General features: G+C 40.6%; 1 protein-coding gene across 1 annotated transcript; it reads left to right on the plus strand.

The window, feature by feature from the left end:
- The first annotated feature begins 12,090 nt into the window (after window positions 1–12,090).
- LOC137561865 (olfactory receptor 8H1-like) lies at window positions 12,091–13,068 on the plus strand. The gene has a single exon (XM_068273218.1). It carries the CDS (start codon window positions 12,091–12,093, stop codon window positions 13,066–13,068), a length of 978 nt encoding a protein of 325 aa, XP_068129319.1.
- Window positions 13,069–14,793: the final 1,725 nt, after the last annotated feature.

The following is a 14,793-nucleotide window of genomic DNA, read 5'->3' on the forward strand; positions in this document are numbered from 1 at the left end:
TTTCTGACGCAAAAAAAATGGTGTAAATTCAACAATCGTTATTTCATCGCAAAAATTCTCGAAAAACACAACATTTATTTTAGAGCAAAAATGTAAAAAAAATGTATTTTCAATGGCATTTTCACTCGAAAGTCGAATTTAACTTTATTTACATTGTTTTTGCAAAAATGAATGCAAAAAGAATATCAGAATTTTCGCTTATCACTAATAATAAGAATAAAAATATCATGTTAAATATAGTTTGAATAGTGAAACTGGTCTCTAACAACAAACCAACACATTTTTTTTTTTTTTTTTTTTTTTTTTTTTTTTTTTTTCAGGCTCAGTCTCGCCGCCGGGCTTTTTCCTGATTAATTTAAGGCATTCGCCTTAGATTCAGGAGTCACTTGCATCATTGCCTGAGAGAAGACAGATTTTTCAACTTAATTTATTCTTCAATTTATATAATAACTTTAATGAATCTATACAATTTTTTACTCCTTCCACCTCCTACTAAATCTTTCATAGCCCACTTAAAAAAGGAGTCAGAGCCTTTCATACCACAAACATACCATACCATACATACCGTACCAAACATACCATAACAGGCTATGCCGAGAGTCTGCCTCCCCACCAAGTATATTTTACATTAACCTTACCATTTTTTTAAATATTTTCCCAAGGGAGAGCATTCCGCATATTACCCCATATTTCTCTAAAAAGACCCTCAGCAGTTGATCGGGCCACCGTGGGGGCATTGGTGACTCCGTCATATACGGATTCCATTTCTCTGAACCAGTCACCAATATGGGGGTTCCCCCCACCCTTCCAGTGTTTTACAATTATTTTTTTCAAATAGATAGAGCCAATCTCCTTTAGGAAATTGCTTTCCCTATTTTCTTTCGAGTCTGTTATGCTAAATATTGCATTAATTATGGAAATATTAAAACACCTATCTGCCACCTTTTTACCGAATTTAATAAATTGTTCCCACAGGGTACAGATCGATGGACAGAGCCGCCACATATGCAGCTCCGCTCCCCCTAACCGCCCGCATCTCCAACATGGAACATCCGACAGTGGTCCGAACTTTCCCGCTCGTTTAGGTGTCAAATACCATCTTGTTATGATTCTATATTGCATCCATTGGACATCAGGGTCAGGGATATTCCACACTGCCGACCATATTTTAGGCCATTGTTCAGACAAGGACATTTTCATAATATGCTCCCATTTTTTACAGTATGAGGGAAGTTCACATTGGTCATTAGATTGTAAAAAATCATACAACGAGGACAATATTTTAGGGGGTCTCTTATTCAGAAACAAAAGTTTTTCAAAGTCGTTTAAGTCCCTTTTAAAGGGTCCACTTTTATTTTTATAATTCTGTAATTGAATAATGCCCCAGGTTACGTTTCTTTCTACTGTTGTTCCCAGGATCCCTTTTATCCCTGCTTCCCTGTTACCAAAGACATGGATTAGGCGGGTGTCCAAGTTCAGGCCATTCCCGGCAAACCAAGAGGCCGAAGACGCGGGCGGGAAGTCTGGGATATTTCTTAAAGATGTCAAAAGAGACAGGCCATCTTTTAATTGCCAACTTTTCATGAGCCCCACTAAGACACCTAAGGTTGGTTTTATCAGAGGGTGGGTTGACGCCACCCATAGCCCCCGCACCTGTACCCATTGCCAAGAGAACAATATCTCAAGGTTTAATTCCCCCTTCTCTATGTTTACCCAAGCTTTTTCCCCTGAAGATGTAGAATGCTCTCCCCTCCAGTCAATTATCCTTACCAAATGTATACTTTTATAATAGACTGATATGTCAGGTGCTGCCAATCCGCCCCCAGACTTACTTCTACTAATTGTCCTGTAATTTATTTTACGTGGGACTCTTGCCCAAATAAATTCTTGAAATAATCTATTCCATTCCTTAAACCATGTGCTGGGAAGGGCGATCGGTACACACTGCATACAAAATGGAATTTTGGGTAGAATAAACATTTTCAAAATTGCAATACGCCCCAAGGGGTTAAAATAAGGTCTATCCCATCCCTTAAGTTTCTTTTTACTTTCTATTATTAATTTTTTATAGTTTAAGTTGAAAAAGTTGTTAATTTCACCACTCAGATTAATTCCCAAATACTTTATTACCTTCTTCCAAGAGTAACAGTTATAGTCTTGTATTCCCATTCTAGTGCTACGGGTGCATCCTAGGTCAAGAATCAAACACTTTTCTCTATTTATCTTAAAGTTTGAGCTACTTCCATAACTATTAAATAAGTCCTCACACCTCTTTAGCGATGTTACTGGGTCTCTAAGCACCAGCAGGAGATCATCCGCATATGCCAATGTTTTAATTTCAACATCACCCACTGTCATACCACTAATGGTTGGATCGTCTTGGATAGCTCGAATCAGCGGTTCAAGGCACAGATTAAAAAGTCCAGGCGACAAGGGGCAACCCTGACGCACTCCATTAGATAATTTAAATGGGTTAGAAATAGAGGAATTGACTATTAATTGAGCACTCAAATTACTATACAGCAATCTAATTCTTTCAATAAAGGCTGACCCGAAGCCAAATTTCCTTAAACAATTAAATATGAAAGAGTGTGAGATCCGATCAAAAGCTTTTTCTGCATCAACGGCTACCAGAATTGACTCCTTTCTTCCTTTCCTACTATCGTGAATTACATTGATAGCAGTATATATATTTTCATGAATATGTCTCTTTTTCCTGAATCCGATCTGTTGGGTTCCCAGCAATTCCTCTACTGCCTCCTCCAGCCTTGCTGCAAGGATGCCTGAATATAGTTTAACATCCGTATTTATCAATGAGATAGGTCTAAAACTCCCCGGGTGCTGCAAATTCTTTCCTTCTTTTGGGATAAGGCAAATAAGGGCCCTATTAGTGGTGTCCGAAAATGCAGCACCACTTGCATTATCATTAACCATTCTGCAAAAAAGAGGAGCCAATTCCTTCACAAAACAGCCATAAAATTCTGGTCCAAAACCATCTGCGCCCGGACTTTTTCCCCTCTTAGCCCTATCGACCGCCGCCACAAATTCAACCTCTCTAACTTTTCCATCTAGTAGTTGTTTCAAATCATGTTTAATTGTGGGGAGCTCAACCAGATCCAAAAAAGAACTTGAGGTCTCTGTTTCCAGAGGTTTTATATTATAAATTTCCATATAATAACCCACAAAGGCATTACTGATTTTCTCCTGCTCGTGCACCAAATTTCCCTCTCCATCAATAATTTTCCCAATGAATCTATCCTCTGACTCTTTTTTCTTTAATAACTCTGCCAGTACTTTACTGGAACTATTTTTCCCTCTACGAAACGAGTCACAGGCACTATAGTATTCTTTTTTGCACGCTGAGTTTAAAATTTGATTTAGCTCATTTCTAGTTACCATCATCTGTAGGGATAATTCTGGATCTGATCCTGATCTTTTATGTATTTTTTCCAGGTCTGCTAGTTCACTTAGCAACTTTTTAATTTTTTCTTTTTGATCCTTCACCCTCTTAGCATTAATACCAATAAAGATTCCCCTAATTACACATTTTAGGGCGTCCCATATTATTTCCGGTGCATGTTCCCCAATATCATTATATTTTAAGAATTCCAAGATACTAGATCTAATTTTTTCTCTAATTTCTTCTTCCTCCAATAATTTAGGGTCCATTCTCCACCTAGGTCTCGAAATATTTTTATTTGATATGTTTATTATTAATTCAACGGGCGCATGGTCAGAGTATGTAAAACTTCCTATACTGATGTTAACTACATCAGATATAAGGACATGGGGAACGAACCAATAATCAATTCTAGAGTAACTTTTATGGGGTGGCGAAAAAAAAGTATAATCTCTACCGGAGGGATTCTTAATTCTCCATATATCTATGAGTTTATTAGAATGTAGCATGTCTTTTAGTTTATGGAGATTTTTGACCGACAACTTGTTACTATCTTTAGAAGAGTCAACCTCAGGGTCTAGGGCTAGATTTAGATCACCTCCCATTAAAATCGACCCTTTAGCCATTTTATTTACTTTTTTTAAGAATCTACAAAGGTAGTCCACCTGACTCGTGTTAGGCGCATAGACATTTACAATAGTTAGAGTAACACCTTTTACCCTTCCCAGCACAATCAGGCCCCTCGCTTCACTATCTCTATATACATTATCGACAGTAAAATCAAGGTTAGACCTAATGAGAATGGCAACACCACAAGTTTTTTTATTCTTATTATCATTAGTGATCCATAACTTATACCGTTTATCAAAAAAGAGAGGCTTTTTATCAGCCTTAAAATGGGTTTCTTGCAAAAGAGCAATATCGACTTTTTTTCTAATTAATTCGTCTATTATTCGTCCCCTTTTGGGACCTGAATTTGCCCCCTTGACATTTATGGTAATCAATTTTAATGTATTCATTTCTTTTCCTTTATCCTCCCCCTCTTCCCCACACCCCCCTCCCCCCTCCCCTCCTCACCCCGTGCAGCAAAGCCTGTTAACACACACCCATCCAACATACTGTTCATACCATTTAAGTCCAGTTTGGACGCCCAGAGAGTCAAATACTTTATCTCTGGGTATTTCCAACTTCCAACCGTGATCTAACCAATAGTTGACCAAGGTGGACCTGTTTGTCCCAATCCCCCCCCCCCCCACCCCTCCCAATCTACAAGAGCATTATGTATTACACATTACTCCTCCCATTCAGGTATCTCTATAATGGGCAAGCCCAGATGTGCCAAAAAAGGTTGCACTGGGTCCCCGTCTCTAAGCACCGAAGACTTTGAGCCAATTGTGGCTCTTAAGGAAAGAGGAAAGCCCCATCTATATACACCTTCAGCTTTTTTAATATTTGCAAGTATTGGTTTTAAAAGCCTTCTCCTATCAATTGTTCTCTTGGATAAATCTTGAAACAATTCTATTTTAGATTCTTTATAAAGTATTGTATTTTGCAGTCTTGATTTTGTCAAGATTTCTTCCTTAGTCTTATGATAGTGGAGTTTACACAAGATGTCTGTGGACATAATTCCATTTACTGACTTCTCCTTTCCTACTCTATGAATCCGATCGATTTCTAATTTCTCTAGCGGGATTTCTCCCACGATTCCCTTAAATAAGTCTTGTACGATTTGCGGGAGATCCCTTTGCTGAATTGCGGAAGGCAGGCCTCTAATCTTTATGTTATCTCTTCTGCTCCTGTTTTCCTGGTCGTCAATTTTATGTTTAAGCTCACAAATAAGTTTTTTATCCTTTGATACTGTTTCCTTCACCCCCTTTCCCTCAGCTCTTAATTTCTCCAAACTCTCTTCTAACAGTGTTATTCTTCCTGTTACCTCCTCTATTGCCTCCCTTATTGGTGTTAATTCCTTAGTGATTGATTCCTGTATCGAGTTTTGTACTGTAGCCACCATTTCCTTCTGCATCCTATTTGTATATTCGTCCAGGATAGCTCTTAATTTTTTATCCAGCATTTCTTCTGTGATACCATCACTCCCCTGTCGCCTATCCTGAGCCCCAGTCGCCCCTAAACCTTGCTGCGCAGCCATTTTTTCGTTTTGAGCCCGGCTGGTTGCCTCTGCAATTTTTTTAAAGTGGGTTGCTATGTCAGATGGTGTAAAACTACCTTGTTGTGTTACAGCCAATGAAGGCTTTCTGCTTGGGGTTTGGAAAGGGGAGTTATTTGAGATTATTTCCTTTCCAGAAAGAGTCACTTTTTGTTGATTTGCAGTATGTCTAGGACTTGCCGCTAGTTGTACTTTCTCTGTATTTTTCTCTGTATAGGGGTTTTTATTTCTGTTTCTTGTTCCAGATGCCATTTACCGGCATAGGCGAAATAGTTTTGCAGAGATTCTTACTTATATTTTTTTTTTTTTTTTTTTTTTTTTTTACTTTTCCCCTTTTAATAATTATGAAGATGTCCGCCTTCACGGTAACGATGCACTAAAAAGCAGAGGTAGATGCAGTGCAGTAGTGTGAATGTAATATAAGGGCAGTATAAGGGCACCCTATTCTTGAGTAACAAAAGTCAGCAAAGGTCAGCAACAGCAATAGCACTAATGGCAGATAACGACAGCAATAAACATAAAAAATTGAATAGCCATAAAGTTGACATATACTTATCCACATCCCAAACGTATGACGATCCAGTTAATCTGCAGATGATCCGCAAGAGATCACAACAACTTATGTCCGACTTATATCCAGCAGCTTGTATCCAACAAAAAAGAGCAGGAACAGGAACAGAAAAAAAACCTGCTGGTACAAGCAAATTCAGTCGTGCACTGCAATGCAAAGGTTATAGAGCGCTTATACAGCTTTAGTGCGGCATTGATGCAGCGTTAATGAGGCGTTATACAGTGTTTGAGCAACGATTATGCAACAATTATGCAACAGTTATGCAGCCCTGCATGTAGAAAAAAGGAGATATAGAGGATATGAAGATATGGCATGGAGGTATGGCATGGAAGTATGGCAGTATGGCATGGAGAAAGCAATTTCATAGCCTCCTGATCACTACTGCGAGGGGCGGAGGAAGAGCTGAGAGCCCTGGGACTGAGGGGACTCAGAAGAAGGAGAGGGCGGAGAGGGCAAGGGGAAAACGAACACAAAGACCCAGCCGCAGCCACAGCCACAGAGGACCTACTCCCACAGAAGTTTATCTGCTTGTCTGCTTGTCTACAGGCCGATGATCAGATGACCAGAGGGCCCCCGAATGTGCTTAAGGAGGCTGGGACGTTGGAGCGCTAGATCGCTGAAACGCTGAAGCGTCAATGTCAAAAACAGATAGCACATGGGCATCAAGGGAAGAGCCAGACGGGCAGCGGGCAGCGGAAGAGTCCAGACCCCCGAGCGGCTACAGCCAAGCAAACCAGACGGCAGGGTGGCGAAGTGACAGGCGGCGGATCAGCGGCAGAGCGGAGCGCCGGCAGAGCGACAGAGCGGCAGAGCAATACATCGGCAGAAGCGGGCACCAACACCAAACTAACTCCAACTACCCCCAAACCACTCCAAACCAGCGTTCCAGGTGATTCCAGGTGATTCCGGATCCGGAGCGATTACACACGGATGTCTAGATGACAGTGCGGCAAGGCAGCAGCAGCAGGTGCAGATGGCAGGCAGAGCAGGCAAAGTATCAACAGGTCAGTCACAAGCTCCTGCACCGGCACCGGCATCAGCTCCATAGAGAGGCATAGAGAGGCAGGCTGTATCCAGGAAGGGGCGGGATCAGGCGGGGGGAAGCAGGAACAGACAGGAGACGGACTCACATCTCACACATCCCCTCCTCTCACGGAGGACACATTTAAGACAATAAAATATATTCTAAATAATAAACCTGTTTTAGCAAATAGTTTTAGGTCATAAATAAAAACAAATCCCACAAGCATAATTTGCTACCTGGGTGTAACAGGCGATTTCTAGAGAAAGCAATTACTGCCACCTTTACTCCCTGAGCTGCCAATTTTGCATGGTAGCTAAATATTTAAAAAGGAGGACTAATCCCAGTACAAGGCGCACATGAAAATGGGCAGCTAAACATATCACACGTACATGCAGGAAAACATTCTTGAAAATAAGAAAATCTCTTCTGCCCTCTAATTCTTGGAATCCCAAACATTGTGAGTAGAATTATAGTGTCTATTATAATATAACTAAACATTCTGTTTTGTTTTTAGTGTTTTACCAAAATTACTTTAAAACCCACATTATTGTTTTATTTTATAACTAATTATTGTTAAAAAAAATCAGAAAAATTTTTTTTCTCCTAGAGTTTTCATCTAGGTGATAATTTTTCATCTTCTCTTTAAAATAATGTTTCAGCATTTCACAATTCAAGAATGGAATATTCTTATGTCATTCTACATATCTATTGTATTTTCATAAAGACAAGGGCATACCGCTAAAATTCATACTCACTTATTATTACGTACTGTACAGTACATGAACTGATACATAATACAGTACATACATTGGTACAATTTTAACATATTTCAAAACCAAATGTAAAGTTATTAAAAAAAAAAACCAGCATCAGATATTGCAAAAATGAAAGAGGAAAACATTCTATAATTATAAGTTTGCAACAATAAAAATAAAATAAATAAACACATAATAATAATAATAATAATAATAAATATTTTTACACACAAATTTCTATCAATCCAATGAGGGGTTTAAACTAAGCCAAATACATTTTTCAGCTGAGGTTAATTAATCAGTTACTAGTTCATGAATTATCTACTACTGGCTTTGCTTGAATCAGGTTATTTAGCTTCCAGGTTATTGTGGAAAATTGAGTATTTTGCAAAGCTAGTTATTACAGGAAAATGCTATTTGGGTGTTATTTATTGGCAGTCTGGTCCTTTTGGCCCTATCTATTCTTGTGTGCCAAAGTATTGACCTGATTTTCTAAGATTGTTACAAGCTGCTGGAACCTGATTAAGGGCAAATTGCACAACATGTAGCGAGCTGCACACAAATTACATTGAATGAGAATTTTACTCCTCTCGTGTGCCTCTTTCTGTTCTGCTCTAAGCATTGAATTAGTGGAAGTGGCAAACCTACTTGGAAAAACAGTTCTGGCCTTGCTGTTCTGGATCAAAGATTAAACCTATCCAAAGGCTTCTAGCCACCTAGGTACAGTATCTATCTATCTATCTATCTATCTATCTATCTATCTATCTATCTGTCTATCTATCTAAATATCTATATTTTAAAGAGACTCTGTAACAAAATGTCCAGCCTTATTTCTTCTATCCTATAAGTTCCTATACCTGTTCTAATGTGGTCGGTCTTACTGCAGCCTTTCCTAGTTGCACAGTGGCTGTATTATCTCTGTTATATAATCTAATCTTCTTTCCTCTGACGGCTTGGTCAGGCTCAGGCACTCAGGCAGGAATGTGCTGTTCTGCTTGTGATAGGATATAAGCTATACACACCCTCTCCACGACCCCTGCAGGCTCTGTATGAGTCACACACTGAGCTCCTCTCAGCCTATTACAAGCTGGTTAGCAGCCATGTCTTTTGTTTGTAAACACTGCCTAAAACTGGCAGTTACAAGCCAGGATTGCAGCAGGGAGTGGCAGAAACAGCACAGAGGGGCCCAGGAGAACATAATGAAAAGAATGGTATGCTTTTTATTGTAAGAATTTTAGAGTACATATTCTCTTTAAAGATATTATGAAATGTGTATGTTAGGCCCTTATTCAGGGGCGTAACTAGAAATCACTGCCTCCTCCAGCCACTCCCACCACGGAATCTGCCAATCCAAGCGGCAAGAGTCACCAGTAACGTCAGCCGACCAGCAGGTCAGCTGACGCGCCTTCTGCCCGCATAAAGATCTTGTCTCCACGCGCGAGACAGAAACCCTATGAGCTGGAGACAGGACAGCCCTCGGCGTGTTAGACGCCGAGAGGCAGAACAAGACCCGCGAGCCAGACGCAGAGGCGGCTGTGGTCATAGCCTGCTTGCCCACAGCCGCCAACTCACTAGTCGTTACACTTCTCAAGCATCACTACAGTACACAGCTCTTGGGGAGTGATAGAGAGGCTGGAGGAACATCAGCTTTGTCTGCAAAACTTTGTATTTCTTATTAGTGGCTGAGCAGATGCAGTCATTAGACCAATTGTGCAGAGAAGATTTTTTTCTCTCTGTGCCCTTAGTTGTCAGTGTCTCAGGACAAGGAAAATAAACCTCCCTGCAGTTTCTGGGTCCCCCTGGGACTGCATCCCTTGCAGGGTCTATTGTTACGCCCCTGCCCTTATTTATTCACTTTTTCTTTTTAAGATTTTGCCTAGTAAATATTCTTTCATTTGCTGTCTATAATTTTTTAGCACTCAAAAAAAGAAAAATACCAAAAATTTTGTGAAAAAGTACTAAAATTATTCTGATTATTTTTTTTTTTTTTTTGCAGAAAAAAAAAGAAAGAAAAAAAGTACAATTCTTTCTAATACTTCAATTAATAATTGTGAGGAATAGCGAAGCCGGCGCCGCCTGGGGCAGCGTGGTGGCGGTCTCTGCTTCCCAGCCGGCGGGTCCCGTCACGCGTACAGATCCGCTGGCACAGAGCAGGGGGGATGCCGCCGCCGCTGGCAGTGTGGCGGCAGGTCCCGCTGTTAGCTCGGCGGACTTCAGAGCGCGTGGACCCCGGACCTGGCCTCTTTGCTGCACAGAGGCAGAGGGTCACACGCGCGCAAGTAGGCAGGATTTGTACCTCCTACGTAGGAGGGTCAGCTGACTCTCCAGTCAGCTGACTCCTGGAGGGGTTCTGGTTGGCTGGGCGGCTGGGTGGCGCTGCAGATGCGCTCCCAGCATATAAGGAGCTAGTGCTCAGTTGCTCCTTGTCTGCTATCGTGAATACACACTCTGTGTTAGCGCTCAGACCTTAGTGCAGTGCCCAGGTTTTAATACTAAGGATTTCATACCTTAGCTTAGGAATATTGTTGTTTATTGATTTGTGTTTTGACCTTTGCTATCCCTGACTACTCTATCTCTTGCTGATCTTGTACCTTTGCCTATCTGATCCTTGTTGCCGACCTCTGCCTGTTTAATGTTTACTCTTCTGCCTTCCGCTCCTGTACTGCCGCCGCCATTTCTGTTGCCGAACCCTTGCCTGTCTGACCTTTCTCCCTTCAGTGGAACGTCTCCCACTGGAGGGTTATCTCTGAGGCTTGCATCTCTGAATCGCCTGCCCCAAGCAGACGATTACTGCTGGGGGTCGAGATTCCTCACTCAGCCTGGTTAGAGGATCTCACTCATGGGGTTCCCATTCAGAGGTAATCACACCTCTGAGGAATTGCCGTGTGGTGGATATTTCCACATCACTTGAAATATACTGTCTTTATTGTGTTCCTTTGCTGGTGTCCAGAGGTTAGCAATATATCGGATTATTGGTGATACTGCAGATCATCAATAATCGGGTATATATCTGCATTCTTGGTGATACTGCAGATCGCCAATAATCAGATTCTCTCTGCGTGCTGACACTGATCATGACAATAATTCAGATTTTTTAGCGGTGGTTCACAAATGGCTACTTTATAATCATTTACACTTAAAAAAACATAAGATCAACCTATATACTCCCCTGTTCTCACCTAAACCAGCCACGAGGCGAGTTTGACTGCCAAGTTCACAAGAATGTCGTTAAGCAAGATTGGGGTAGACCAAACTTGTCCATTTCACTCACTCAATACTAGTCCCCAAACCCCCTCTTCACTGTTTTACTCTCTTCTCTCCTGTCTTATTGTAGTTGGATACATGCAATTACGCCTAATTACTGGAATAAAGAACATTTATTAATATTAATATGATTATAATCAGATTATAGAGGCTGCTTGTTAACAACTACGAAAATAGTTCATTATAACCTTGGCATCCTGATTGTTAACCGCCCTCAAGGACTACGTGTAGTAAACAAGGATGAGCAGAAACTACGCCAGTGCGAATTTCCGCATTGTAGTTGGCATCTACGCATCGTAGTTTGTAGGTGAAGTTTCAAAACTACGCTTATGAATTTACGCGTAGCTTGTGTCCATTATGCGTAGTTACCATGTGTATTGCGTAGTGAACTACGAATGCGTTACTCACTGCTAATTTTCCGCGTGCGATTGTATGCTTACAAATTTACACATTGGAAAAGGAATGTATGCATAGAAGAGTTCCTGTTATAAGCATTTAAAGAGGAATTAGTGCATAAAATTTTCTGCATGCGGGCATAAGCTTCTGCATATACTACGCTTCACACTACGCGTAATTGCATATTTTAACACATATTCTATGAAATGCATACAAAACGGATATTTGATATCGAAGCCGTAGTTTGGCGAAGCGTAATTGCCTAAAACTAGTTCAAGCATAGCGAAGTTGGCTGACTACGACCATCCCTGGTAGTAAAATCTGCACCATGCTTGTGACTGCTTACACCTGACGTGGTGTAGATTTTTCTACACTGGCTCCTTCAAGAAATGTTAAAATCTAAAATTTTTAAAAAGAAAAAATGTGTATCTAAAATATTTAAACAAAAATAATATTGAATACTATAACAATTTGCCATTTCTTGCAAAGAAATTAACTTATTTTCTGCCACAGGTAATGAACCAGACATTGGTCACCCAGTTCATTCTTCTAGGATTTCAGGATCTTGATAGCTACAGAATTGTCCTCTTCCACTTGTTTCTCCTCCTGTACATTGTAACAGTATCAGGTAACCTGCTGATCATCTCCCTGGTATCCATTAATCAAAGTCAAAGTCTTAGTTCCCCTATGTACTTCTTCCTGAGCCACCTGTCCACCTGTGATCTTCTGCTGACCACTGTCATTGTGCCATTGATGTTGAATAACATACTGAAGGGGAAAGTGTCTGTGTCATTTCTCGGATGCTTTGCACAGCTTTATCTTTTTGGAGCTCTGGCATCAACAGAATGTCTCCTCCTTGCAGTAATGTCTTATGATCGTTATGTGGCCATATGCAACCCACTACGATACTCTTCAATCATAAACCTTCACAGGTGTTCTCTGCAGGTTTTTGGTTCCTGGTTCTTGTCTTTTTCTGTCATGTTAATCACAATTATCCAAATATACCGGCTAGACTTCTGTGGTCCTAACATCATCGACCACTTCTTCTGTGATCTGGCTCCTCTCCTACAGCTTTCTTGCTCAGACACCTCTTTCGTGGAGCTTGAGAATATCCTCACTGGTCTTCCATTAACTTTTGCACCTTTAATGTACATCACAGCTACCTATATTGCAATCTTTATGGCAATATTCAGAATCCCTACGACTATTGGACGACATAAAGCCTTCTACACTTGCAGCTCCCATATAACCGTTGTGTCAATTTATTATGGAACTCTAGTTGTTGCCTATCTCTTCCTGTCTAAAGACTACCCTTTAAATGTCCACAAAGCTCTTTCTTTGTTATACACGGTGCTGACCCCAATGCTAAACCCAATTATTTACAGCTTAAGGAACAAAGAGATCAAGATAGCTTTCTTGAAATTAGTTGTTGTAGAACAAAGAGCTATTCTAAAACTGTCTGTTAGGGGAAAAAAGCACATAGCTTCCTGTTAAAGTTTTTGCTCAATCTCATGTTTTTTTTCATGTTAATGAATGTAAACAGGGGTCTAGGCTATTCATCATACAATTTTAATAGTTGATGCAGCTATTCCAGAGAAATACCCTTTTGAGAAGTCAGTCACATGACCCAGAGATCTGTGCACAATGTACTACTGCTGCCAGGTATCTAGACGTCCCTTTCTCAACACACAACCATCACTTGACCTCCTCACTGCCTCTTTCTAGTCCCTTATATGGAACATAGAGGGGAGGTGGGCAAAATAAGCTTTGCTCTCCAAGGGAAAGAATAGCTTATAATTATATCTTCACTAGCTATCCTCTTACTTCCTCATATAGGTAACATGTGTATGGGGAGGAGTTCTGACAGCTCACGACCTGCTCTTTTATTTTTAGCAAGGAGCATCTGAAAAACCCATAATCCCAAAAAAGGGCCTTAATATATACCTATAGTTGAACATTTTTCCTTTTTTTTGGGTTTGGCTAGAAATTTTGCAAGGTTGTTCCTGTGGTCTCTGCTACTATTTCTCATTTTGTATCCCGGTGACAACAAAGTGGCTAGCTTTGATGTTAGCGTGATGGTAGGAGGCGCCCAGATAGATTCAGTATGTGATATACTTAACAATAGTTCTATAGTGATGATGATGAAGTTATCGATTCAGTCCTATCCGACCTTTGGCCTACAGGTGCCCTGGACTGGAGACTGCTTTATAGGCACTATACATGACCTGAGGAAGTGACTTATGCCATGAAACACGTTGTCTTTTAAAATGCCCAATAAATGTCTTTTTACTTTGCCAAGGCCTACTGAATTTATAAAGTAGGACCAAGTTCTAATATTTTATACTATAAAACTATTGTTAAGTCAGTGCTGGGCCGAAATTACGCATGAGCGTAATTACGCATCGTAATTCAATGTAAATTTACGCGTAAGCGTTACGCGTAACTTACGGTCTTACGCGTAATTATTTACGCGTAAGACCGTAAGTGGTATCGTAATTACACTGTCTACCGTAATTGCTAGGCATGCGTAATTTTACGAACACTTACGCGTAATTTTACGCGTAATTACTAACGTAAAATTTTCCATTTTCTAAGAGTAGCCAATCAGTCAACATCCTAAGCAACCAATAGTATCTTCTCCCGCCCTTCAGTATAAGCGTACGTTTTGACGCATACGAATGATATGTACGCAATAACTGTCACATTGACGGCTATTGCGTACATATCGTCCGCATGCGTCCAAAAATACGCATTAATGGTCATTACGGCACTACGCGTAACATCGTAGTGGAAGCGCCTTCATTACGGTATCCTTACGCGTAATTGCGTAAGTTTCCGCGTAATTACAGTGATGTACCGTAAATAATTTCCTACGCCGTAACCGTAATTGCGTAATGCGTAATAGCGTAAAATTACGCGTAATGATCCGTAAGCGTAGATTTTTCCATTACGAGCAGCACTGTGTTAAGAATATCACGTACTGAATTTGAATCTGGGTGCCTCCTACCATAACGCTATCTACTGATTACCCCGTGTCAAGGGTACCTACCATCCCAGGTGGTCTTCTTAAGGAACTGCGACCTTCACCCAACATACACAAGGCCGAATAGTTATGGTACCTCTCCACATGCTGTTGTAGAGTGGTTGCCTCTTTCACATCCCAGTCTTGTGAGCATACCCTTCTCGCCTTAATGGCTTAAAAGCAATGGTAATACACCC

This window comes from Hyperolius riggenbachi, chromosome 3 (assembly GCF_040937935.1).
Source record: "Hyperolius riggenbachi isolate aHypRig1 chromosome 3, aHypRig1.pri, whole genome shotgun sequence".
NCBI classification, from domain to species: domain Eukaryota; kingdom Metazoa; phylum Chordata; class Amphibia; order Anura; family Hyperoliidae; genus Hyperolius; species Hyperolius riggenbachi.

Excerpts from the sequence above, each read along its gene's own strand:
- LOC137561865 (XM_068273218.1), top strand. The coding sequence starts at position 12,091 with ATGAACCAGACATTGGTCACCCAGTTCATTCTTCTAGGATTTCAGGAT.